General features: G+C 44.2%; 2 protein-coding genes across 6 annotated transcripts in view; one reads left to right on the top strand and one right to left on the bottom strand.

Annotated features, from left to right (window-relative positions):
• The window catches only part of TCERG1 (transcription elongation regulator 1), a 31,224-nt gene extending 11,499 nt beyond the window's left edge, over nucleotides 1-19,725 (top strand). For 2 of the 4 annotated variants that reach the window (XM_034066613.1, XM_034066612.1), the window contains 15 exons: nucleotides 1,829-2,029; nucleotides 2,979-3,094; nucleotides 4,200-4,288; nucleotides 5,125-5,285; nucleotides 6,110-6,176; nucleotides 6,977-7,112; nucleotides 7,657-7,746; nucleotides 7,961-8,079; nucleotides 10,097-10,247; nucleotides 14,335-14,499; nucleotides 15,397-15,579; nucleotides 16,064-16,243; nucleotides 17,191-17,274; nucleotides 17,521-17,621; nucleotides 18,590-19,725. In XM_034066613.1, the coding sequence (XP_033922504.1) occupies nucleotides 1,829-2,029; nucleotides 2,979-3,094; nucleotides 4,200-4,288; nucleotides 5,125-5,285; nucleotides 6,110-6,176; nucleotides 6,977-7,112; nucleotides 7,657-7,746; nucleotides 7,961-8,079; nucleotides 10,097-10,247; nucleotides 14,335-14,499; nucleotides 15,397-15,579; nucleotides 16,064-16,243; nucleotides 17,191-17,274; nucleotides 17,521-17,621; nucleotides 18,590-18,791 (2,045 nt within the window). In that variant the 3' untranslated portion in view covers nucleotides 18,792-19,725. Of the gene's footprint in view, nucleotides 1-477; nucleotides 541-1,828; nucleotides 2,030-2,978; nucleotides 3,095-4,199; nucleotides 4,289-5,124; nucleotides 5,286-6,109; nucleotides 6,177-6,976; nucleotides 7,113-7,656; nucleotides 7,747-7,960; nucleotides 8,080-10,096; nucleotides 10,248-14,334; nucleotides 14,500-15,396; nucleotides 15,580-16,063; nucleotides 16,244-17,190; nucleotides 17,275-17,520; nucleotides 17,622-18,589 lie in introns of all 4 variants that reach the window. The other 2 variants (XM_034066610.1, XM_034066611.1) reach the window with 2 other exon arrangements.
• Nucleotides 19,726-22,604: 2,879 nt separating this feature from the next.
• The window catches only part of PPP2R2B (protein phosphatase 2 regulatory subunit Bbeta), a 56,129-nt gene continuing 52,020 nt past the window's right edge, over nucleotides 22,605-26,713 (bottom strand). For both annotated transcript variants that reach the window (XM_034067168.1, XM_005147297.3), the window contains exons 7-9: nucleotides 24,079-24,248; nucleotides 23,645-23,736; nucleotides 22,605-22,946 (exon numbers count right to left, since the gene is read on the bottom strand). In XM_034067168.1, coding sequence (XP_033923059.1) covers nucleotides 22,667-22,946; nucleotides 23,645-23,736; nucleotides 24,079-24,248 — 542 coding nt within the window. In that variant the 3' untranslated portion in view covers nucleotides 22,605-22,666. The remainder of the gene's footprint in view (nucleotides 22,947-23,644; nucleotides 23,737-24,078; nucleotides 24,249-26,713) is intronic.

Below are 26,713 nucleotides of genomic sequence, written 5' to 3'. Positions count from 1 at the left end.
TGTCCTTCTGCTCTTCCCACTGTTTCCTACACGCAGCAGCAGATTGAAAACAGCAGAGCCTGTTTGCTGCACTTGGCTGCTGCTCCTCAGTGGGTCTGAGCAGGGGCCGTAGGCAGGGCGCATTCCCCTGGCACTGCTCTGCAGGAACTGTCTTCCCCCTTGGATGAACTTAAACCCCTGAGTCTTCATTGAAATACCATTTTCTTTTTGATGACATCCCAGTGATTTGCTGAACAGCTGGTTTAATGCAGGCAGAAACTGTCACTGCAGCTTCAAATTAGTTTTCTGTTTGATCTGGCATAAAATGTTGAGGTAAAACCAATTCACATTTCCTTGCCGGGAGACTTTCTCTTTGCCAGCATTCCAAATTCTCTTTGGCATTCCAAATTGGAGCAGGAAGCCCATAGTGTCCAGACTCCCCGTGGTAGCTGACATACAATGGCAGCTTTCCAACATGCTTGCTTGTCCCTTTTGCAGGTGTAGCAATGATGCAAATAGTCAGCTGCCCGTATGTAAAGACAGTCGCTACCACCAAGACCGGTAATTTTCAAAACCATCTTAGTTCGTTTTGTCTGTAAGTTGGCATGGTAGTGAATGTTGTTGTTTATTTTTTATTTATTTCTTTGCTTCCCTAAGTGAATGAGTATATATATCTATATATGCTTGATTTTCCAAACCAGTATAAATGCAAATATCATATTCGGCCAGGAAATAACTTTTCCAAATAACTGTTAGTGTTAGCTTATTTTGTACATGAACCCAGTACAGTTTTCTGTAATCATTGAGTTCTGTAAAAACTGTGAATCTCTTCATGCCCATACTTCTTAGTTACTAGTTCCTTGTGTGTGGATTTTTGTTTTTCCTACTTCCACCTGTGTGGTGACCTGACTGTGCTCGCATGTTGGTGTGCGTGTCTGTGCGTCTTAGTATGAAGTTTCATTTTTCCAATTGTGGATTTAAGGAAAGTCACTTTATGGCAATTTGTAATGTGTGCTTTTTCATTATTTGAAAAGACAGACTTTTTCATAGAAATGTTAAGGCTCAAAATTATAATCCTATAGTTCTAGTCCTATCCAATTTGTTTTCCTAGAGCTTGTAGTTCAGATTGTGTTCAGTACATCCATTCTGTGGGCTAGGTAGAGGAATACTACGATATTGCAGCATTCTGGCTTTCTGATCTTGGGGTATTTACTTGCCATATTGCTTTAGGATGTGCATAAAATGTTTTTCCAATCACTCTGCAGTACTAAACAAAACTGTCACACAAACTGAAATTGTTTCACTCCCATTAGCTTTCATCTAAGGCTCTGAAGTCATGTCAACTTTAAGTCAGGGCCTAAGATTTAGCCGAGTTCTGCTCTGTATTACATGGCCCAAGCTTGAGCCACTGTTGTCTTTTTTCAAGAGCAATCGGAATAGCTCTTAAAATGACAACTTAATTACACAGTGGAGTAGATTATTGAAAAAAATAATTATTTGTTATACAGACCAAATAAAGACTTTTTAAGAAATAAAGCACTTAGATTTGAAGTACGAAAGCAAATGCCTAAAAGCTGACAAATCTGTGCTGTGCAGAACTGCACATGACTCAAAATCAAAAGCTATCTAATTTGCCTGCTAACAGGGGCATTGCTGACTGTAAGACAGGGAGCAAATGGAGTCACAATGCATTGCTTTGCAGCTTAACTGGAAATCTATGTTTATTTATCTAGGTTGATTGTTTATAAATGAAGTCAGTGAAGTGCTAGGTCTTGGTCCTTATGAGGTTCAAGGTCACTTACTGTTTTCTTTTCTTTCTCCTTTTCTTTTTCCTTTACCCCTTGTACAGGTGTCCTCCCAGGCATGGCCCCTCCCATCGTGCCCATGATCCACCCTCAGGTCGCTATTGCTGCTTCCCCAGCGACGCTGGCCGGAGCCACAGCCGTCTCCGAGTGGACAGAGTACAAAACAGCAGATGGAAAGACTTACTATTATAACAATAGGACTTTGGAGTCAACATGGGAAAAACCCCAAGAACTGAAAGAAAAAGGTACTTTTTAAAATCCAGCTGTATACGATTGCTCCAACCATTGATGGTTGTGTTTGAAAAGATGAGCAAGAATATTTCTAATCCCTCATCTCCCCTAAGAATATTTTGAAATTATAAGTATCCATCTGAGCAGGTCTTGAGTCTGAAAGCCCTGGTTTCTTTGTTTCCCATGGTATTGTAAGAGTATTTGGCTCTAGAGTTGCTTCCAAACGTGAGTTTCCACTCCAGCAGAGAGTAAGTACTTTACGTACTCATGTGTTGGAGAAGATATCAATAGCAGGAGGATAGGAAGCGAGGAGAAAACTCAGTTATTCTAAGGACTGTAAACCAGGAAAGAAGGAAGATCACTGAAATGCTAAACTTCAGATCCTCAAGAAGTATATAAACAGATTTGGAATCTGAGGAAAAGTGAACTGCTTCCACTGCCACCATCCCCATGCTGCATTCAGGTCCTGTTCTGTGACTTGTGTTCATCTGAATCCACATTATACCCATCGGTTTTGTTGTATCAGAGGGAAATTGTTCTTGTATTATTAATAAGGAAGAACAGGCAAAAATCCTGTGGCTTCTCCATGAGTTTTCTCTTCTTTTTTTTTTCTTCTTGTCATCAGCATTCAAATCTAAAAGTGCTCTTCAGTGTTGCACTGTTGGTTGCAAGTCTTGTTGATATTTTTGTTGGTGTTTCAGCGATTTCTCTTGGTACACTTTTAACTACCTTTTCCATATTGTAGGCTGCCTTTCATTTTCCAGTTCCAGGTAACTCTTGGTACAGGAGATAATCACATATTTATAGCAGATGCTGGAAATCCCAAGAAGGACAGAAAGTGGTGAAAATCCATTAAAAATAAGTTTTGTTGTTGTGCTTGGAAAGTCATGCTGATCAAATAAATCAGTTGTGGTTTTATCATGGTTTCCTAATAATACTAAGGAAAATTCTATCTTTATGTAGAAAAAATGGAAGAGAAGATTAAAGAGCCAATTAAAGAACCCCCGGAAGAGCCTTTACCCATGGAGACAGAAGAAGAAGAGCCAAAAGAAGAACCTATAAAAGAACTTATAAAGGAGGTAAAAGACCTTGCAACCAAATAGTCAGTATCGCCATTTTGAGTCCTACATCCTACAGGTGTGGATGCATCTGTAGCCCAGGCATATTGACAGGAGACATGGTTAGTAATTTGAGTTCTTACATTCCTGGGGGGATCTGAAAGCCTTCCTTTTTGGATTCATAGCTCTTTTTTAATTAATTTTTTTACCGAAAGGAAAAAGGACATTTAAAAGAACAATACAGAGTGAGTTGAGAAATCAGTAAGAACATAAGGAAAAAAAGCTAGCTAATGCCATAGACATGATCTTCTCTTGCTCATTTTAAGGTGTTCAGAAAAATAAAACTTGTCTTGAATGTTTGAAATCTTCAGTAGGTTTTCTCCTCTATTTCTTTACTTTGTTATTTTGAGCACTTCTGAAACAAAGCTTACACATTCTTCATGAGTCTGGCAGGAATACGTGTCCTAGGAAGGGTCTCTAGTGTCACCATTGCAGTAAACAGAATTAACTTTTTTTCTTGTACAGCATTTTGTCACACTGAGAAACAGAGTTCTTGAAGATGCCAGAGTGTTTGAATGACAGTTAAAGCTTTTATACAGATTTCTGTGAGCTCCAATGTAACTTGGTAGGCAAAAGCACAGAATTCAATTGCTGGTTTTTATTAGGACTCAGCCCTGGTTGCTTTTGAGGGAGTTGCCACTTTGCCCATTTCTGCTACAGAAGTTATTGCACTGACTATATTTCTGACTGTTTCATCTTCCATGTTTCATTTTCAAGTAAATGAATTCTAAGAACAAAACAAAACTTCTTTATGAGAAAGTGCATCCTTGCCCCTATATTCAGGCCTTGATGAAAGGATTCATGTGGCTCTAGGAAGGCTTTTAAATAAGGCTGCACTGAAGTCAGAAGTTAAGTGGTTGGCGGTTTTCTGAATTGAGATTTCTGAATAGCACTTCTTGTTGAAATTCCAAGGCTTCCATTTTAAGCATGGCAGAAGTGTAATTGGGAGCTGTTTGTTAGCATGGTTTCAAAATACATTTGCCTGTTTAAAGCAAGTTAGTTACTTTATAATAAACATTTTTCTACCTGTCAATACCTGAATCCTGTAACTTCCTTTTTCCTTGAGGAGCCTAAAGAGGAAGAAATGACTGAAGAAGAGAAAGCAGCTCAGAAGGCCAAGCCAGTGGCAACTACTCCTATTCCCGGAACCCCATGGTAGGTAATGATTTTCCCTACAGCCTGCACAGTGGGACTGAGATGCCAGGAAGGTTGCTGGGTGGGTAGAACAAGTGGTAGTGTGTGAAGATCCTGTTCTTGGTGTGCTTCTATCTCAAATAACTGGATTCCTCCAGCCAACAAGAATTCCTGCTCCTCCGCTATGAAACACAACCAAAAAAATATCGCACTTCTTTTGCCCTTATGCCTTGGGAATGAGTAGGTGCTGCTCCTGGCCAAAACAATCCTTTATTTATCTCTGTCTTTTACTTGGCATAGCTACTTACCAGATGCCTCCATGTGTCACCTCATTATTAGGTTACTCTTGCTGTAATATATGTAAATCATCTCTGTGTGACCAAGGTAGAAATCTTACTGACGGGAAAGGGATGTTGTTTTATTTTTTGCAATTCAGCCATTAGTGCTTTTTTATTAATGGTTGATATTTAAGGCTGTGTCCATTCAGACTGTCACTGTGGCTCTTTCATCCTCTCATAAGTTCTGGTGAGATCACTAGGTCACTCATGTTTTGTGGGGTGTTGAAGAGCTGAGGTACATTTTGTCCCAAATCTGATTTGCTTTCTAAAACATTTTTCTAGAGAAGAGCTGAGTTTATTGCAGCTCCTAAAAAGAGCATTTGTGAAACTGCGTTTCAGATCTGCTGGGCAAGCCATAATTCCATAACCCACCTGGGCAGTAGGAATGTATGTGGTTGTGCAGTCAGTGAAGCCTGGCTCTGCCAGTGCCTGCTTGCTCAGTCCTGGACTGAGGTAACTGTGCTGGATGCCTGGAGGCAAAGATAACACACCCCTTCCTGTCTGTCCATTTCACTTCAGGTGTGTGGTGTGGACTGGTGATGAGCGTGTGTTCTTCTACAACCCAACCACTCGTCTTTCCATGTGGGACCGACCAGATGATCTCATTGGAAGAGCTGATGTGGACAAAATTATTCAAGAACCCCCTCATAAAAAAGGAATGGAAGAAGGAAAAAAACTTAGTAAGAGTGTTATTATCGTCTTCTTGAGAAGCCTGAATAGAATTTGTCATTTTATGTTGATTTCCAAAGCTAGTAACATTTCAGTAAGTGAGAGAAATGTAAGGGCATATTTAGAAATGCACATAATTTTAGAATTTCAGAGGGCTGATGAAAATGCAGATGTATAGAGTCCTTTGGGGGGAAAAATACCCAGTCTATCGAAGAAAGTAGATACTAACAAGATTAATTTGTTTTCTAAATGCCAACAGGCTGTAAAAAAAATGACATTTTTAACTGACTAGAACAAGGGACTGTGTGTGTTTTATAAGCAAGAGGAATTTAGGGGCCAGAAAAGATTAATCATTATTTATGATTGGGCTCTCATGGAAGAGGATTTAACCTGGAGAGCATCAACTGGAATGCAGTTTTGGAAGCAGCTGCCAAGAGCAGAGAACATTCAAGAGGCTGCTGAAACAACATTTGTTTCTGGCATAAGTTCTAGTAAATAATCCTGGGATGAGACGTGGGCTTGGTAGTTGGAGGAGAGCAAAGTACAAGTAGGTACTTGGGATATCCAGCTGTGCTTCGTTAGACTGTTTAGCTTAAGGGGTTTTTCTCATGGAAGTAAGAGGTCAGTGTTTGTCGTTTTAAACCCAGAGTTGGCCACAAGTCCATTAGTTGTGCCACCAAATTCCAGTAGTACAGTTCTGACAGTGACAAAACCACGTCTTCCTTTGTCAGAACACATTATTGCTGTACACATTGTCCTCTGCACAAGGCTTCATTTGTAAGTTACTAACTTCTCGTAAATAGAAAATCTAAAGTGTTCCTGCAATCTGTTGCAGTTCGAGAAGAGCATGAAACTGCAGAGGAAGCAAATGAAGATGAGCCTATTAAGATTAAAAAGCGCAAGTAAGTTTTTGACTCTCACTGCGAAGGATTTGTGTAGGTAAAATAACGGAAGTTTTTCATCAGTGTGTGTTCAGCAGAGTGGAAGAGTAACTAACGGGATTGGTGAACACAATCACTAACCTCCTGCTGTTGTACGTTAGCAGCTCAAGTATTCTGTTTATCTGAGATAGCTGAAACTCATGTATGGAGGAAAGGCTTTGGAAATCACTCAAAATGGAAATGAAAGTTGGTGAATCCAAGGAATATTTTGAGTGCAATTTCTCATAAATAGTTTACTTCTGTTCCTTGTTTACCCAGCTTGTTACTTTTGGTGCACAAGAGTTTGTTGCCAAAGCATCCTGCCTTCTACAGCCATCCAGCATCATAGTGACTGCTCTATTTTCATTGTTACAGAGGCTTAAGAGGTTTGTTGGGGTCTTTTGGTCTGTTTTGCCTATTGGAAGCGATACATGTCACTGCACTCTGAGTTAGACACACTGCTTTACTATTTTGTTTGTTATTGTGTACTCTTGCAGCTGATCATCAAATTGTGGTAGTTAGGGCTTTGGGTTTGTCTGAGATGAAGGGCATTCAGTCTTGGTACCATTTGTAGACACTGAACTTACTGAGAGTACCCTGGTTCTTGAGCTCTTCCGATATGACAGCACCCACATCCAAGTCCCAAAGAATGGCTTTTGTGTTTTGTAGGCCTGTGCTTCTGCAGTAACTGGGTGTCTCCATTCTTTCCCAGTGCAGTCGTTTTTAACCCACAGGGTTCACATGCACTTCTTCAGTTAAACTGTATATTTAATTTTTTTCAGGAAAGATGATAACAAAGATATTGACTCGGAGAAGGAGGCTGCTATGGAAGCTGAAATCAAAGCTGCTCGAGAGAGAGCCATTGTTCCTCTGGAGGCTCGGATGAAACAGTTCAAGGACATGCTTCTGGAGAGAGGGGTCAGGGAAAGCTCTGTTTGTCTGTGTGCAGTTGTGAGCAAATTTGAAAACCTGCTTCATACCCATCAGTTTTGATAGAGAGATTAGGCTATTAGAATATAAATTTATATAGTCACTTTAAGAAATGGAAGTGGTTCCAGCTGTCTGTGCAGCTTTGATTTAGTTTCAGTAGCTGGGTTTTACGGAATAGGTTTAATAAAGCTTACTTAAGATGAGCTTAACGTGTTTAAATCAATCTCTTGTAACAGAACTGTTTACACTTGTAACATTTAGCAGAGGTATAGACCTTAATGCTTTCTACTGATGTACTTAGTATTTTCAGTGTTACATAGTAGTAATTGTATGTTGTTATTTAGTAGTTTTCAGAGCAAGTCAGTGCAGAAACTTGCTATAGCAGCCTCCATCTATTGGTGATGGAAACTTTAGGATGAGTTTGTTTCCCTCTTTTCATCAGATGTGCAGTTTTGCTTGAAAACTATAGGACAACTTCTGTATCTCTGAGGAAACATATCCACTCATTAAGATCTAACTTTTTTAATTGAAGGTCTCTGCTTTTTCAACGTGGGAGAAGGAGCTACACAAGATAGTTTTTGATCCTCGTTACTTACTTCTCAACCCAAAAGAAAGAAAACAGGTAAAAGAGATGTTGGATTCCCTCCCCACCAGACTCAGCTGCTACTGCTTTCTGTAATCTGCAGAATGATTTCTACCTTATCTATGTTGGCTCTGTGGGGAGAGGAAAGGAAACTGGAGAAAAGGAAAGAAATGGGATTTGTTTTCTCCTCTTGTCTAGAGCTTGGGTGGTGTCAGGGTGGTGTGTTCTGTGTTGGTGACTGCTGTTTCTGCAGGTATTTGATCAGTATGTGAAAACCCGGGCAGAGGAGGAGCGCAAGGAGAAGAAAAACAAAATAATGCAGGCCAAGGAGGATTTCAAGAAAATGATGGAAGAAGCAAAGATTAATCCAAGGTAGGACCTGCTTTCTTGTCCACATGCATAAGCTCTGTTAGAATCAAGTATGTTGTGTATTAAGTAGATGAATGGGCAAAGATGAGAAAGATCATCAAGATACTGTTGAAATCTTTTTCTGCTTGTATTCACCTAAGGCATGAAATAATAGAACTTGTGATTTATGAATATTTTCATATTTGAAGTCCTTTGGAAGAAATCCCCAGCGTGCTTTGCAGCTTGTGAGAAAACTTGTGGAGGATCCCGAAGCCTTTCTTGAACCAACCCTCTTTTCTTGCTAAGGATATTGGTAGTCTCTGAGGAGTACAAGGGTGGTTTCTTCAGTTTCTTTTCCTGGTTACACAGTATGTTAATAATGATATGAGGGAACATTCTGGTTGGTTTAATACAGAAATTATTACATACCCCTGACGTTAAGACCCACTTGCAATCATAATAGCAAGGTGATGACAGTGAATGTACAATCATCCAAGATTTTATTGCTAGAATTATTTGTTTCACAGTTTTCTCATATAGAGTTAATGAAATACATGCTTGTGTCACCAGATGAGCTCCAAAGCATTCTCTTTCAGCATCTCTTGGCTTATCTAGCATTGATTCTTTTACAGTGAAATAACAATTCATTTGTTTCACTTCAGCTTAATTTTTTTCAGTGCCCTGTTTTGGAGATCTGGTGGAAGCCAGTGTTATGTTAACTCCTAAATTACTTCAGGTCTGATTCATAACTCTTACCTGTCATTTAATAAGGGTGGTAGGCTGGGAAGAACAGAGGCATGGAGATGTAACAAAAAGCTCATCAGTAGTAAGTTTAATATATGTTTCAGAGGCTGACATGAACTGTTAGGTTGTTTTTTGTGTCCTCAGCTTCCCAGAAATCTCTGATGTGTCATACTAGGATTGACTCTTATCTGATTATGGGTTGGGGCGGGATAAAGAGTTCCATCTGAAATACTGTCTTGTTTAATTTTATCCTTTGTCTTCTGGTTTCAGTGTTTGTCTAAAGATATTGCTGTACTTCTGTGAGTGCCAGACTGGGTTTTTATCATCTATCTCAGTCCAACATGCCCAAGAGTTTGTGTTCCACTCCACTTAAACAGCTCTTGTTCTTCAATATAGCTTTGCATTCACTTTCTAATCTTTTGAATAAGCTACCAAATTGTCTTCTTGTTTCAATTTACCCTACAGCAACAGTAGGCTGGATTTTCCAAGTCTAATTATTTCCATGCTGTGATGAAAACATTCGTATGATTATAAGTGTCTCACGTATTCTTGGGGCCAGATTTGCATCAGAGCTTGGAAAAAGCACAGTAGTGGTTTTTTTTCGAGGTAAGTGGCAGTACTATATCTACTGCACAGGTTGGAATCTGGCCCTGGAGGTGAGAGAATGGTCAGTGAGATGCTGTGGGGGTAATGGGTTGAAAGCCCAGTATTGCTGCATTAGCCGCTGGTGTTTCAAGTATTTTCAGCTCCAAGTGGTTTGAGATTGGGCCATAAAATGTTCACCACAGGAGGAAAAAGGGACTCAGCCAGTGTTCAATTGTGCCTAACGCCAGAAGGTGATTTTCCTGGTGAACTCTTAGCATGGTTTGGCTGCAAGTGAATGCACGTACAGTTTCAGTTTCACAGCTGACACACGCCTGGTGGCTGAACTGCCAGCCCCAAAACGGAACGTTTTTCTAGACAACTGAGTTTTTCCATTTCTTCTTCTTGGTTGCTTTGTAGTCTCTTTTCCTACACCTGCACTTTCTGCAGGTAGCTGTATTCCAATCAACCCACCCACCCTGTAAGCCTCTAACGATACCTCTTGTGTGCGTGCCTAAACCCATCTCCTCTCTACATAGCTCACTGGTGGAGCATTGCTGTAGTGAGACCATAGGATGGTGCCTTTTTTTGTTATTTTTTTTCCCTTCAAACTGTGCTCTGGCATGTATTCTAGCAGAAGCAGCGTTTCTCTGCTGAACCTGCTTCCCAGCAAAGACAGCTCTGCCAAATGAGTTCACTTGCCATTTTGTTGCAGAACTACTTTTAGTGAATTTGCAGCCAAGCATGCTAAAGACTCGAGGTTCAAGGCAATTGAAAAGATGAAAGATCGAGAGGCCTTGTTTAATGAGTTTATCACAGCGGCAAGAAAGAAGGAAAAAGAAGACTCGAAGACCAGAGGTGAGAAGGTAAGGTGACTTTTTTTAGCTCCAGCAGTGTGAATGGTGCGAGTCTGAGTGAGACGGGACAGAGGCAGCGCTTGGTTTCCTGCTCCAAGACACGGCCCTTCACTTCTTTGGAGGTTTTGCACTGCAGACACTTCACGGACGTCCCTTGGGTCTCTCTGAGCTAAGGGTTCAAAGTCGGCAGTGTACTGCCTTTTAGAGCAGGTAGAATCAAACCTGCGTTTATTTGTGAAGCTGAGTTTACTCAGATAATCACATATAGCATATCTTTAACTCGAATAATGCCTGGCGTTTATTTTAATGTTTTTTTTTTAAATTACCTTATTCTGAAGCATTAAAAGGAGAAGGATTCTTATGCTCCTTGTCTGGAAACCCCAGAACTGGCCATGACCTCTGCTCTCTCAGCGGAGGCAACAAAAACTGTCAGTTCTCTGTAGGATACTCGTTTAAATTCCAAATAGCTCCTATATCTTCTCTTGCCATCTAAAAGCTGGTACTTTAGTGACTTCTTAATCTTTGAATAAATATATGTACAAACTGCTGCTTGTTAGAATGGAAGGTCAGCTCTTAAAGACTGACGAGTTGCAAATTGGACTTGGCCGCGGTGTAGCAGCAGGAGCAGGTCTCAGCAGCAGAGCCACAGTGCCTGCATCCTGTCCCGTTGTGCTGTGCGAGTGGAGAGGGCAGCCTCTGACTGCTTTGACACGTGAGAGCCTGCAGGGTTTATTTGGTAGTGCACAGTTATTGCAAATTTCACGTGCTGAGAATGCTTCCAGAAGAGAACAGTGCTGAACTGCAGACTAGATGTGGGGACAGCTTGGTTATTGCATAAGTTTTGCCTAGTTTTTAAGCCCAGGTACCCTGGTCTCATTTGATTCTGTATACAATTTCATCAGCTGTAGACTTAGCTGCTATTCTTGATATATGTGCTTTCAGAGGAGAGCTGATGTAGTTCAAAACTAGACTTGTACTGCATTTTGCTGATAAAAATGGAATTTTAAAGCATTCTTGCAGCTTAATAGTGCAGTTGAAGACTGTAAAAAGTAAATACTTGTTTTGTTGTTGCATGATTGTTCTAAAGCTGATGAGTTAAAAGAAGAGCGATTGTGTGTGTTTGCTTTTGAAATAATGTATTTTTTTTTCTCCAAAAGCCTTTTGTAACCATTTTATGTATTCTGTTTTATAACAAGTGGATAGACTTTACAGTTATGTGCTGTGCGGCCTGTCAATCAGTTCAGTCTGACAGCTGTCAATCACTGACACGCAAATATTATGGGATTCCCTAGTGAGGAAAGAATTGGTATCTCTGTGTGGTGACTTTAGCCTCCCGCAGTTCCGGTACTTTACATTTTTTTAGTTTTTTTCCTTGTGAAGTGATGAGAGTTGTACCTGCAATGTGTTAACTGCCAAAAAAAGACTTCTAAATACACCTGAAATACTTTCAGTCTTATGTTCCTTTGATTTTGAAAGTGCTTAAAACATAAAAGAAAATTCAAGGCATTTAACCTGAAGCTTTCTCAGCCTGTTTTAAAAGTCCAAAATCTTTACTTAAGGAGGATCAACTTTACAGAAATCTTTAATGTAAGGGTTTTTAGTTCTATAAGGTTTTGATTTGCCTTTGTTGAGTCAAGGCTTACTGGGTGGTGAAGGAGCAGCCAGCTTTGCAGGTGGTTGGGTTTGTCCACAGGGCTAAATTCAGTGAGTAACTACTTCTCAGATGGCAGAGATAGGGACACATGGGTTTGAGGATACCAGCGAGGGGACCATGAGGTGGTAGGTGTGATCAAGCTGCTCAGGTGCTGTCCCAAGACAGTGTCGCTCCATGTCCTCATGGTGAGCAGTGCCAGCAGATGAGCCCCTTGTGCTGCTTCACACAGACATGCTGCAGCGTTCAGCTGCAGACACCCTGGTGGCTCTCGGGTCTGGCTGTGAGCAAGATCAACAGATTGCTTACATAATATTCTGCTCAGTTGAGCTAGCTACTGCGTGTGGATGTACTAAACCCACAGCATCATGGAGCTGTGATCTTAAAAGATTATTTCTTGGTGGGATGGTTTTGCCTCAATTTTTGGTGAAGTTTTCACCTGTTTTTTGAAACTGTATCCCAAGTGGCGATACCTGCACTATGTCCATTGCAGATAACTGCAGTTAAACCCCTGCTTCAGGGGAGGGAAGGTGTGGAAATGCCCTTCATTTTGTTTAGGAGGGAATTGGCCGTGCCCTCCTGGTTTCCATGCTGTGGGTGCTAGCGAGGCAGCTGGTGCTCCATGGGCTCCTCCGTACGGTGGTGCCGGAGCGTTTCCATACAGAATGTGGTGGTGTGGTGGGTCTGGTTTGTGGTGCAGCTGGTGCCACAGGGCTTCTAGCAGCATGGTGGGTGTGCAGCTCTTCTCCCCTGGAATATATAGCTAAGCAGAAACATTGGGATACCCTTACCTTATAGACTTCTGTAGTAACATCTGGGAACTGTTTGACTCTTCAACAAGTATTTCTAATGCCATGGCTTAGAAGGCTTCATGCATTTGGTACTGCATGCATGTTTTAAGATGTTTTGAAACAACATTCTTAATTTTTCAATGAATAAACAGTTTGCATTTTGGTTCAGCTCCTTAAAGAAAAAGGTGATGGTGCTGTAGATGTAGAGCCACTTCCCACTGATACTAACCAGTTGCTTTCTGATCTCTGCTTACTATCTTCATCTCTCTGTTGAGATAGTAAAGAAAATTGCCTATAAAGCCTTTTATGTTAATACTGAAGAACTAAAATTATCAGTGGGCAAGGCTGCAGAATGCTGGTTCTGATCTTCAGCTCATTCTCACACTGAAACTAAACAGTTTCTGGAGAATGGGGACATGGCATTTCTATGGCAAGCTTGCCTGCTCCCCTAGGAACAAGTGTTCTGCAACTCAACTGCTGCTGGTTTCTTTATTTAAAGGGACAAGGAAGGAACATAAGTAGCAGAAATTGAATGGCCAGCCTCTCTCCTAGGTCTTTGGGTTTTATCTGTGTGCCATAAAACCAGGTTTGTTTAGTGACTGGCAGGGTTTGGGGTGCTGTGAAGGCAGCATCCTGCACCATGCCTGGGGAGTCCCCAGAGCCATTCGCTGGCTCCTGGTGAGGGAGGCAAGCCAGCCCCTTGCCTCTTGGCTTTGGAGAGGTGGAGGCTTAAATGCCACACCAAGCTTCTGAGGATTAAAGTGCTGGAAATAAAAAGGAGGAAATACCTGGGAGCTAAAGTGACCAGGGAGATCCTGGTCAGGGAGACCCTCCAGGGAGACCCTGGACCAGGGAGATCCTCCGTCCCAGAAAAGAGAGATGTAATTAAGGCACCGTCATTGTTCTTGCAGCTGCTGGTTCTGGGAGTTTGGGTGCAAACATGTCTCTAGTTGTCTTGAGATTAAAAACCACTGTTCTGCCAGCCCTCTGTGATGGCTGCTGTTATGGGCAGAGTACTGACGCACCATTTCCAATTGCAAAGAATAGACTAAAACATTTCCTAAACTATTACATATATGTGCATGTCCATCTTAAATGTAATTTTCTTAATTACCATATGTGGGTAATTCTTTATTGGCTAGATCCATCTTAAGATGGATCTTTTATCTCTTTATCAGCAGATCCAAGTATCTGCCTCTGTTCATTGTGCACTTGGAGGATGAACCCATAAATACTTGATTTGTCTAGAGCCCTGTTTAAAACTGCAGAGCTTCTGGAGTATCAATATACAAAATGCTATAATGGAGAATCAGTAACTTGTTACTCTGATATATATAAAAAAGCTCAAAAAAGCCTAAATTGGAGTAAAATAATAAAAACTGAATTGGTGGCTCATACTTTAAAGAATATCATTCATGTTAGATGTAACAGATGATCTTAATATATCTGCTTTAGCAAAATTTTCCAAGGGAAGTGAATTTTAGATGTAGTTATGTCTAAATTCAGAGGTTTAGCGATTTCTGTAAATTGTGTGTAATATTAATGTGCTTCCCTCAGCTGGAGGTAAGTCAGCTCCTTTTTTCATAAGAGCAAACTGTTGGGAATCAAAATATCTTTCTCAAATACCGTCTTTCTGTTTCCCTCTGTCAAACAGATCAAAATGGACTTCTTTGAGCTGCTGGCTAATCACCACCTGGACAGTCAGTCTCGCTGGAGCAAAGTGAAGGACAAAGTAGAGACTGACCCCCGTTACAAAGCAGTGGATAGCTCCTCGCAGCGGGAGGACCTGTTCAAGCAGTACATCGAAAAAATAGCCAAGGTATGTGTAGGGCATCCGGGAGCAGAGTTCTGGCTGCTCTGCTGGTCCCCTTGCTGTTAACATGTGAAGTAACTAGCTAGAAGATAGACCAATGTGTGCTTTAGTTCCATACCGAAAAGAATTCTATATCACAATTATTTGTACTAGCCCAGAATGACAGCTTGAGACTCAAAGTGCCCTTCCTGGGGATGCTGCTGCAGAGGCTCAGGGTAGGTGTATGCATGCGTGCATTCACACACATGGTATGGAAGATTTTATCCAGCAGATCAAGAAAGGCTGACTCTTGTAAAGCCATTGGTTGTAAAGATGGATGTAGAACTTTGGAAAATGCAGACACTGTAGAATCACAGAATGGTTAGAGGTGGAAGAGACTTTAAAGATCATCTATTTCCACCGCCCCTGACATGTGCAGGGACACGCCACATTCATCACTTCCTACCAGATGGGCAGAGTTTCCTTTGCTGTGATTTCTGTATCAACTGAGCTTCAGGGATATAGATGGTTCATACACAGTTTCTTCACTGGTGGTTTTTCCTTAATCCAATATTCATGCTTTTCTCTTCCAGGCAGTTAATGGTTGAGAATGTAAAACTGGCTGACAAATAGTGACACCAGTCTCCCCCTGCCCTCCCATTATTCAGAGTTTGCCACTGCACACAAACAGCACACTCCTGAGAGTAGTTGTTATGTGATCAGTGTCATGATCAAACTTCTTTTTTCCCCATCTAAACCCCATAGTGCAGCAAACCTTTGTAGCCTATGGATCTGAAATCACTTTCAGGTATTTCATTCCAAGATGCCTTTAATTGATGACCCTTTAATTTACTTCCCTGTCCACTGAAAATATGAAAGGCGCCAAGATGGTTTTATTGAGAGAAATCTGTTGTTCCATTTCAGAATTTAGACTCTGAGAAAGAGAAGGAGCTGGAAAGACAAGCTCGCATCGAGGCCAGTTTGCGAGAGCGAGAAAGGGAGGTGCAGAAAGCTCGCTCTGAGCAAACCAAGGAAATTGATCGCGAGCGGGAGCAGCACAAACGGGAAGAAGCTATTCAGAACTTTAAAGCACTTCTCTCCGACATGGTGAGACACTGTCCGGCACTGTCAGCCCTCATTGCCTCCTGTTTCTAGGCGTTGTACTGTGTAAAGCTTTGGGGTGATTGCAATTCAGTTTATATAGAAATGGAATCCTGTTGACTCCTCCCCACTGCCCTCCACTCGCTGCTGGAAGTTTTGCCCTGGTTGGAAGAGAATGCTCTGTGCTTTGGGTTTCCATATCCTGCCTGGGAGCAAGTGGATAGTTGTGTTCTGCTGGGCTTCCCTGGAACCTCAGGGTGATGGCAGCTTTTCAGTCATACTGCTGTGAGCTTTGATAAGTCTGTTGGAAAATTAGATAATTGTTGGGCACTAGGAATAGTCCCCTGGCTTTTGCATTATCTCTCTTCATGCTCCAAGCATAGCGCCTTTGTGTTAGGATTTCTCTGCTGTATGAAGAAGGAAGCAGTAGATAAAAAATATCAGTGTACTTTAGAAAAAATGGTTTTAAGAAAAACATCTTTTGGCTCAGGTGCGTTCTTCAGATGTGTCCTGGTCTGACACCCGACGGACTCTACGCAAAGACCATCGGTGGGAATCTGGGTCCTTGCTAGAAAGAGAAGAGAAAGAGAAACTCTTTAATGAACACATTGAAGCACTTACCAAAAAGAAGAGGGAACACTTTAGGCAACTTCTGGATGAAACCTCAGCGGTAAGAGCTGTTTATAGTCAAACTTCCAATCTCTGCCAGCCCCTTGGGATTCATCCTTTTCTGGTTTTCCATCACAGTCTTGACCTGTTTGGTTTTATTTCCAGGGCCCCTTTCCTTTCTCCCTATCTTTTCTTCGTAACAAAATCTGCGTTATGTTTCCTTTGCTGTTTATCTTGAGTGTTACTTGGGTTTAACATACAATTCAGTTACATTTAAACTTCTAATCAGTGATCTTTTTATCTCCTGCAGGATGTTACATTTCTTCAACATTGAGTTATTTGATACTCTTTGCTCTGTGGCATCTTGCTCTTTCAGATACCCTCAGTGTGTTTGTCTTAAGATTATATATGGATACGTATTACTAAGTTTGTCTGTGTTGATGTTCTCCTGCTTTAGTTTGTGCTCCTGAACCTGCACTTTGTTCTGTGTGATGCTGTGGAAATCTCCCACCTATTCTGTGTATGGTGGGGGTTTAGTGAGTCTTGCTTTTTTTCTGTTTGGTGCCAGCTTCAGTCAGCTCTCTTTTAACCCATATGTTTTTACCTTATTCTTTAATTAATTAGTGAAAAGTTTTTAAAACATTAGGCAAATTTTTAGGTAGAATAGGATGACAGATTTGTAACTCAGGCAAGTTTTCTGAAGGTGATTTTTAGCAACAGATTCCTATACATAAATATGTACTAGAAGAAGACAGGGATGTAAGTTATATTTGTGTGGACTGTGATCTGAAAATGCCATCTCAAAAAACCTAAATATATAAAACCAGCTAATTAAAAATAAGAATGTAGTAGTCTAAGTAATCAAAACCCAACATGTAAGAATACAGCCATAACTTTGCCAATGGGCTTGGGAGATATTTAAAAGCTTCAGGTGTAATAACATATCCATTCAATATTCTTAGAATCTGATTTTTTTTTTCATTTAATCATTTTTGCTTCTTTTGAAAGATAACTTTAACATCAACATGGAAGGAAGTGAAAAAAATCATTAAAGAAGATCCAAGGTGCATTAAATTTTCTTCAAGTGACAGGGTGAGTGGTTTGCCTTGCTGTTGCTTCCAGTGTCGGGCAGGATACAGGGAACGGGAGCTGGTGCCTGCTGAGCTGGTTCCTGCTTGATGGGAGCAGAAATAGTATTGTTTACACTGTTTACAAATTAAAGTGCTAAGGATGAGGACAGATATAATTCAATGTGATTATTGCTTATGGTCAGTGTGCGAAGGTGCACGAAGCACTTAATCTGCATTCAGTGTCTTAAGCTTATCTGTTTTCTTTCAGAAAAAGCAAAGAGAGTTTGAGGAATATATTAGAGACAAATACATTACTGCCAAAGCCGACTTCCGAACGCTACTGAAAGAGACCAAATTCATAACCTACAGGTGTGTGGCCTAACATCAGCAAAGGGCTGATCTTTTCTCTGCTTTTCCTTATAAATGGCAACAAACTCATGTCTCGTTCTTCTCTTAGTGTAACTTATGTCTAAGTTGGCACTTTTACAACTTTTATAACTTGTCAACCCAAAAAGGGTGTCCCTTGCAGGCAGGTACAGCTTCAGAGAGGATGACTTCTTCACTCCGTTTCAGGGCATGGTGAGGCTGATACAGAGTCTCGGGTATGGACCAAAAGACATTTCTGATCAGAAACATGAGAAACACTTTAAAAGGAGAAATGAGATTAAGTTCTTTGGATCCTGATGAACCACGTGGCTCCTTGGTGGTCAGCACTGTAGTGCCTTGGAGTCTTGACTTCAGGTGGGGCTCAGTGACAGTGCTCTGGGCTGCTGCTGTGGACATAGCTCACCAGTTCAGCTGGCCTGTGGCTGAGACTTCTACATCCAAATTCTAATTGTTTGCCTCATTTAGATGCTGGATTTAAACCTCAAGGCCAGGTTGGACAGGGCTTGGAGCAAGCTGCTCTAGTGGAAGGTGTCCCTGCCTGTGGCAGGGGGTTGGAACTGGATGAGCTTTAAGGTCCCTTCCAACCCAAACCATTCTGTGATTCTATGTTTGGGGGGTTTTTGTTCTCTCTAGGTTTTAGCATTTGCATAGTTCAAGCAGTGCTGTACAAGGCCATTGCAGCCAGACGTGAGCATTCCATTGTGCTTAATTAACATAGCACAAATGTAGGTGACTTTTCCTGTGCCTAGAGTGTACTGTTGATGTGCCTAGTCCTGACCTAAAGCAGCATCTTTCGCCTGGTCCCTGCAGCCTTTCCTAGCTTTACCTTTCCTCTGTGCTCTCCCTTGGTGAGGACAGCTCAATGCAGCTGCTGCCAGGTGCAGGGCAGGCTCCTGGGCTTTGTGGGTCCCAGCCACTCTGGGGTGGTAACTCTTAACACTTGCTTTCAGATCCAAAAAGTTGATCCAGGAGTCAGATCAGCATCTGAAAGATGTTGAGAAGATTCTGCAGAACGACAAGCGATACCTGGTGCTTGACTGTGTGCCGGAGGAGAGGCGCAAGCTCATCGTGTCCTACGTTGATGACCTGGACCGTCGAGGGCCCCCTCCACCACCCACGGCCTCAGAGCCTACGAGACGAACAACAAAATAGTTATGAAATACTCTCAAGCCAAGGGTATCTGTTAAATCAAAAAGCTTGCATGAGCCATCTGTCAGGTTTATACATATACATTACCGTGAAAATATTGCAAAACCATCTGAGCAGCAGAGGAAGAAGCAGCATTTGTGAACATTAAATGGTCTCGGGGGGGGGGGGGAACCAACGACAAAACCCCACATTAAAGGTATTTATGAGTTTCTTTGGGGCATAACTGACAAAAGTCTGAACGTGTGGCTGTGTCTGGTAAACAGCTCTCAGAGCAGAGCTGTGTCTGAAGCTGGAGGCATTCTCACCAGTGTCACATGCGTGGGTCTTAAGGATGATAACACTTGTGGTTTGAGCTTGCACTATGTGTATGCCACCAGCTTCCTCATGGTTACCTGTGGTCTGTGCTGAGGAGGTGCAATGCTGTCTGATAGCTTAAATTACCAATCACTGAAGAGCATCTTCAGGAAACCCAGGTTCCAGTTCTCTGCTTGCTTTGACCCCTGTAAATGGAATCTATTTGAGCCAGAGTTAGAACTGAGAGAGGAGAGTTAGGACCGAGACCCTAAATCAAATCTGTTCACAGGTCTGCTTTTTTCCTTATCCTGTCCATGAATTAGAAGCAAAATCAGGTTGCTCTGCCCAAGTGAAGATTTGATAATTTTTACTCCAAGTTGGAAACACTTGGTCCATAGCAGTGGTTACCGGAGCAGAACAGGACGGTTGTACAAACCCATTTTTATTTACAATAAAGTGATCTTTACATACTTCTGGATTAGACTGTGGATTCCCCTCTGGGCAATTCTTGTAAACTATACTCCTGTTTTGAATGTTAAACTTGTGTTTCTAAAGCTTAATTTTGAAATGTTGGGATTGTTCAGTTTATGTATTTGAACTACAATAAACCAACCCTTTTTATATATGGATTGTACAGGCCTAATACCAGTTTTTGTTGGATTTTGTTGGACTTGTGAATTTATGAGTAAAGCAAACAACTGAAGTCGTATTGCCCATATTCTTGGCTGTGTTTGGCAGAACCGAGCCTGTGTCACTGCAGAACGTTGGATGGACCTGCAGCAGCAGGCAGGTCAGCATGCGGGCAGTGGTGCCAGCAGAACTGTGTTCCAGTTTAGATCTTGAGTCTTTTGCTTAAACAGGAGGTGGTAGGGCTGGAGTGACAAAGTATTTCCTTTGATTTGCACAGTACTTGACATGGATCCCTGCCTCTGAGCTGGGGGCAGGGGGGGGATTGATTCTTCCATGAGAAATTGGTATAGTTTTTTCTGCAGTTCCTGTTTTGGTGGCCAGCCACTGGGTCCTGCAGCCTGAACACCAGCAAAGAAGGTTGTTTGGGAGGGGCTTGTACTGCTGACACCTGAACTGGGGGGCTTGCAGTAAGAACATATTCCATTCAGGGCACGTATCCCTCCTCCTACCCTCTCTGCCAGGGAATGGGTTTCGTTTCCCTCAGCTTAGCAGGAAGCCATGCATTTTTATGGCTCTTTTAAAATATGGTTAACTTGTTCATTAAATGAGTAAGATTGCTATTAATTTTAATTTACCTTGTTTATGGCAACCAGATGTTCATTGACATTTATTTATCTGCTGCTTCTGTGCCTAAAACAATTACACCTGATTACCAAGCCCCTGGGGTGCTACTGCTGCAGTCACAGCAGTGCTGCTGGGGGGCATTCTGGTGATGCAAAACATCAGGGAGTTCTTCCCCTGCCCTGCAGCACCTCAGGCACAGCACCCTGTGCCCCCAGAGCAGGGGCAGTCCGTGGGATCCTCCTCCCAGAGGCTGGGTGTAGGGGTTGCTGACATCCTTCCCATTGCAGCCCAGTGGGGTTTTGGCACAGTCAAACTCTCTCCCAGGTACTGTCACCAGCCACTGTTTTCTACAGGATAAGAGCAATAGCCCTTGTGACTGCCCAGAGCCCTGTTACTGGAAACAGTGCTGATGCCGGGCTATGGGGCTAGGCTCTGGGATGTGATAATGCTGCTCCCTGCGCTGGGGATTGCAGCTGGGCACCTTCCTGCACATAAACATCATGGGCCAGCTCAAGTGCCACAGTGTGGGACTGTTCCACCGGCCACGCAGGGCTCAGTGCTCACTGACCAGCCTGGTTTTGGCATCTCTGAGCCCCTCAGGTACCCATCACTTCTGCTTTCCTGCCACAGACTACACTGGCCAGAAGGGAATGATGGGGCGGCTGCTGTCCTTTCCAGCAACTCGGACCTAACATCACCCTCTGCCCAGGAACCTTCAGACACTGGGTGCCCAGAGCTACTATCACCCGCACGCGAGAGGCACAAGGAGCCGGACAAAAGGCACGTTTGGGACAACTTTACTTCTGGCACCAGAGTGCAGGCTTTCTTACAGGAACCAAAGACTTTTTTTTTAAAAAAAAACAGTTCATTTGCACTTGCTATTTTGTTTTTTCCATTTCATTTTAAAAAACCCAGTTACTCCCGAAAGCCTTTGCTTGGAATGAGCACACGAGCCGCTGCGCTTCCCATTTCCCTTGTGAGCACTCCAGGATGGCAGCTCTCCCTGGCGCAGGGTGTCCCAGTGGGTCAGTGCTCTGAGGCTCCATCCCAGGGGATGGGGGTCCCCACTGTCTACAGTTCCCACGTGCTCCTGGAGGAAGCAGCAGCCGGTGCCCCTGGTCGGGGTGAATCCTTGCTCTGTCCCAGCATCAGACCCTGCAGGGCCGCAGGGTCACCCCTTTGGGGCCATTGCAAAAGTGACAGTGTTAAACTTTATCATTGACTTGGTTCATTTGCTCTTTGCTGCAGGAGCAGTTCTCAGATTGACTGAGGATTCTGTAGCTCTTTGTATTGAACAGGTTTTTGCTCAAGTAGAAGAGGGACCTGAACAACCTCTGCCCTGAACAGGGCAGCCTTGCCATGCAGAGTGGATGAGATATTGGGTTTATTATCATTATTATGGTTATTATCACTCAGGCCCACAGGCAGCCTCTCTCCAAAGCAGTCAGGTGCTAACAGCAATATATGGTTGGATTCCTTTTTAAAAGGTCATAAATTAGCAACTTTATCTTTTTAAAAAATTGAATAAATAAATAAATAAATTTTAAAAGAAAGGGAAAAAGAGAGGGGTTGGAACATGCAGGAGCTTACAACAGAACAGGTGGGAGTGACCAAAGCAAGAGACAAGAAATGCAGAAGAAAAGCCCAGGTTCGGTTTGGTTTGCAGTCAATGCAGTTTGGAAGCATCATTTATAAAGGTATTCATATACCAAAAAAGGCACCACAGTTTCTACGGAGCCAAATCCTCGGGAGCGTTGCCGTGGGGCAGGGGGAGGCTGCAGCACATCCGCCCCCCGCACCTGTCCCTTGCTAACCGGAACTTCCCGCTGTACGTTTGGTGTTGCTGTCTCTGCTGGGACAAACACAAAACAACACCGACAGAAAGGAAAGGTGAGAACGGGCAGAGGGGCTCCGGGCCAGGCTGCAGCACGGCCCCGGGGTGCTCCGGGAGCAGGTTAATGCAGTCAGAGCAGGAGGGCTGTAACTGCCCACAGGGACACCCCGTGTCCCCCTCCTCTCCTCATCCCAGGCCACTGCGCTCGTCCATCGCAGAGGGCTGCGGTCACCCCCATGGGACACGAGCCCAGCGCCCCCCCGGCCACCCTGCGCTACATCTTGGCTCTCAGTGTGTGAATGGAGAGGCCGGTGTGTGCTGGGGAGCCCCTGGGGTGCAGCAGCACTCGCCTCTGCATGACCAGGACCTGCAGAGCAGCAACTGAACAAAACAGAAAGGAAAAGGGGAAAAAAACAGGAAAGAAAGAAAAGAACCATTTGAAATCTTGTGTTTACTCGTGTTCATACATGAGACTCCTAGAGAGCAACTTGTCCTTCTAGTTAACCTTGTCCTGGAATATGTACAGGTTATTGGTGGCTGCCACAGCGATGATGTTCTCGGTGGGGTGCCAGGCTGTGTGCAGGATCTTTTTGCTGAAGTCCAGGCTGTCCACACTGATCTCGTCCTTCCTCCGCTTGCCTCCAACGCAGACCTTGCGGGGCTTGAGGATGGCGCGGGGTTTGCTGTTCTCCCGCGAGGCCTCCAGCGTCACGTCCCGCTTGGTGTTGCGGTCAAACATGCGGAAGAAGTTGTTGTAGGAGCCGGTCATGATGACGCTGTGAGTACAGAGGGAGGATGGGTCACGGTGTGCGCCCAGCCCAGCCAACACCCGGCTGCGCCAGAAGGTTCAGCTCCGCCACTGGAACCACATCCCCACATCCTCCTTAGCTCCTTAACCCAGGGAATGTGCAGAGGGGAGGCACCTCCTCCCGGGACAGCAGCGTGTACAGAAATCAGTCTTTATGGCAAGGATTCAGCTGACCTGAACCAAATCATTTTCACACCTTTTTAGAGGGAAACTGCCTCACGATTAGAGGCAGCCTAAGTATCCAGAGGCACAATGAGATTTGGAAATCAGGCTCCAGGCCCAGTTGTGTCCCTTAACTCACCCCAATGGTTAAGAATAAAAAGTATACAACAACCCTGCCAGGCCAAGTGGTTTTGCACACTGCCTGGTCTGGTTTGCTGTGATTTACATGTGTGGACAGTCATCACCCCCTGGGTTTGGCAATCCGGAGCTGGAAGCATCAACACCCTCCAGTGGGTGAACTGGAGACAGGAACAGAACCCACCCAGGGGAGAGCCAGGACCCAGCCAGACACCCCCAGAGCACTTGAGTGTGGGGATCCCGTTGTACCCACAGGAAAACTCCACGGAGCCAGCCACAGGCCAGGGAAGGGCACGGGGGAGCCCACAGGCAGCCCCAGCTGTGCTTCCCTCAGGACTGGGTGTGGATGGAGCTGCTCGCACTGACCTGTCGGAGCCGTTCCAGACGCACTCAAACTTGTCAAAGATGCAGTCGTTCTCATAGAGCGAGCACAGCTTGCTCCGCAGGTAGTCATGAACCTGCCGGGGGGACACAGTGTGAGGCCCCAACATGCCCCTGAGCCTGACCACCCTCCCCCTGCAGCACCAGCCCCACTCCACATGTGGCTTTGGTGGCACCAGGGATGTCACCGTGCAGAGGACAGCAGGGACTGATGCTCTCCGACAACACCTGTGAGCACCTGAGCTCCCCGTCCTCACCCCGGGATGTGGATTTCACTTCACGCAGCCACACAAGCCCACATTTAACAGCTCTTCCTTTGCTTTCTGTGATTTCATGGCGTGATGCTTCCACCCATCGGCACCAGCACTGGAGCACAGTGTGGGCAGGAGCACAGCGGGTGCCCAGCTCTCCACACTCACCTGATAGGTCTCAATGGGCCGGTTCTCCATATTGAGGTCCCACACCTTGACGGTGAGATAGTCCCGGGTCATGATGTACCTCCCGCTGTGACTGAACTTGACATCGGAGATTGAAGAGATGATCTCAGAAAAGAATGACCGGTTACTTGGGTCCTCAGGCTCTTCAAAAACTGCCATAGAGGAAAGAACAGAGCCAGCATCAGCCAGGGCAGGAGCTCCTGTCCCAAGCCCAAGCAGAGACACCTGCAGCAGGGGGGCAAGGCTCCCACCTCTGGGTCTGATCTAGACTAATATGGACAAGCACCCGTATTTTAAGGACTTGGCACAATTGATGCTGCTTTGTTTTTAATGTGTGCTATAAGAGAAAGGGATCATCAGAGACCAATCCATCAACAGCACCACAGAAGCCCAAAAGATTCAGAGCCTTGCACATCACTGCTGCTCTCTAGAAATCAATGTGCAGCATAACTGAAAGTCAATGTAAATATTTTATAGCCCCTGCAACCCAGAGATTTAATTTGATCAGTGTTTGAGTAAATCAGTTTGAACAGTTTGAGGGAGACCAATGAAGTTCCAAATTAAATGTATTTATAAATCTGATTTCAGTGTTAACATCAGCTGGGTAAGGATGGTTTTAGAAAGCCATTGCAGGGATGCATCAAGACAGATGCTGTGATGCGGGGACATCTGTCCAGCTCCTCTTCCACTTCCGCAGCTCCCCAGAGCAGCACCGCAGGATGCTTGCACCACTTCACTTCCTTACTGGACACAAATCCTGCTGCCAGCCCTGTGTGTCCAACGCTCATCCCTCGTGGCCACTGGATCTGACCCCTATGTCCGGAGCAGGGCTGGTGGCTCCCCAGGCAGCTGTGTCCTGCACAGTGCACCCAGCACTGGCGTTTGCTGGGGTTGCCAATGCTCTTGCTGAGCCCTGTGGTACCCAGCACCTGAACCTCTGTGTACAGCAGAAAACATATCTGAAGTGCCAGTATCAATGATCTCTACAAATCAGAAATGGCATCACCCACAGCAGGACCCAGCTCCAGGGCCTTTAATCCCAGCAGGAAATCTGATGACACATCAGGTCTTTTAAATAAGAAAAGCGACAGCAACAAGAGGAAATAAAGATCTGAGGCAGTCTGTGCAGAACGTGTGAATGCCAGGATGTGTCTTTGCTGCAACCATCACAGGTTTGCTCACACCAGATCGGCTGAATTCCTGAGGCTTGCTCTAATGGCTGCATCATTTCCATCACGGATGCATGCCTGAGCTTATGTCAAGGCAAGAGGTGTTCAGGTTATAGTGCAGGGGCAAGAGGAAGTTGTTAAGAAAGTAGAATTTTCCCTGCACCCATGTCAGTGCCCGCTGTTCTGGTCTGATACTGGGAAGCAAAACCCCCAGATACAAGGGGGGACACTTGCCTTAGGGATACACCTACAGTATGGGAGAGTAAAACCTGTGAGCTGCTGGCTACCTCATCAAAGCAGCTATATGTGCTTTGGACCAAAGCTGAAACTCTTTTCAGCAGAGGAAAATGTTTGGTAGAGTTGCTGTAACATAGTCAACAGTGAGGAGACAGAAGGGAAAGCTCCCTCTTTAGGAAACTTGAGCCTTTGGTTCCAGGAGTTTGGTACAACCACTCCTTAAAGCTCCATAAGGAAAAAAGGGAAAGCCTTTTGCTATGGGGAAATAACTGCAGTAACTGTTATTCTGCCCCCATTACCAGCTCCAGGAATCCCGACCTGCCCTTCAGCTTCCCTCAGTGCTTCGACCAAGCCGTGTGTTTCTTTGGGCATATGGAAGCTGATGCTCTCTGAGGCTGGAGGGAGCTCACAACATCGCAGATCGCAGGAGCCTCCAGTGAAATCGGCAAACAAAACTGAACACGAGAAGCACATAAGGACGAGTTGTGCCCAAGCAATGAGCTGCATCCGTGGGAATTAACACAGCTGGGGTGTGCAGAGACAGCGTCTGCATCCTTATTAAATACTGACAGCTATTAAATGTCTCCATCGGAGGATTTGCCTCCAAAAGGCAGAGCTGCTTTTCACGTTGAACTTTGATGAACTGTCTCAATTTCCACTTGCACATCTGCAATGCTGCAATTGTCTGGGTCTGAGGCTTCTGAGGGATGGAGGGAAATCAATAAGGAGATGTCACAGGAGAGGTCAAAGGGAGCGGGATGCGCCTCTGGGCGCTGTGTGCAGGACACAGCAGCACCAAAGAGAAGAGCAGGGGGGGCTCTGCCACTGGAGCGTCAGGGAAATGGATTCTGTTTGCCCTGTGGTTGTGTTCTGGTCCTCAGCTGGGAGCTGCCGCTGCTGGGCTGCGAGACACAGCCGGGAAATGAAGGAACAGGGTCTGGGAAAGCTGCTGTTGGTATTTCCCATCTCCAGCCAGCCAAACCTCTCCCACCAGCGATGCTTCCCCCCCATCCACTGCACCTCAGGTTAGAACAGGTCTCACACCATGACCACAGCTCAGATGCCCAGAAGCAATAGCTGCTGTGTAATTCCCTGTCAGCTGTAGGAAACCCACATCTGAAGCACATCTCTGGACTTTCTGGGGGTAGGCTATGACCACGGGGCTCCAGGAAGTTGCACCCATTTTGTGTATCTTATTCTCCTAAAGTGAT

Source organism: Melopsittacus undulatus, chromosome 10, assembly GCF_012275295.1.
Source record: "Melopsittacus undulatus isolate bMelUnd1 chromosome 10, bMelUnd1.mat.Z, whole genome shotgun sequence".
NCBI classification, from domain to species: Eukaryota; Metazoa; Chordata; class Aves; order Psittaciformes; family Psittaculidae; genus Melopsittacus; species Melopsittacus undulatus.
The sequence above is the reverse complement of the archived record's forward strand: the minus strand, read 5'-3'. Positions and strand labels throughout refer to the sequence as shown.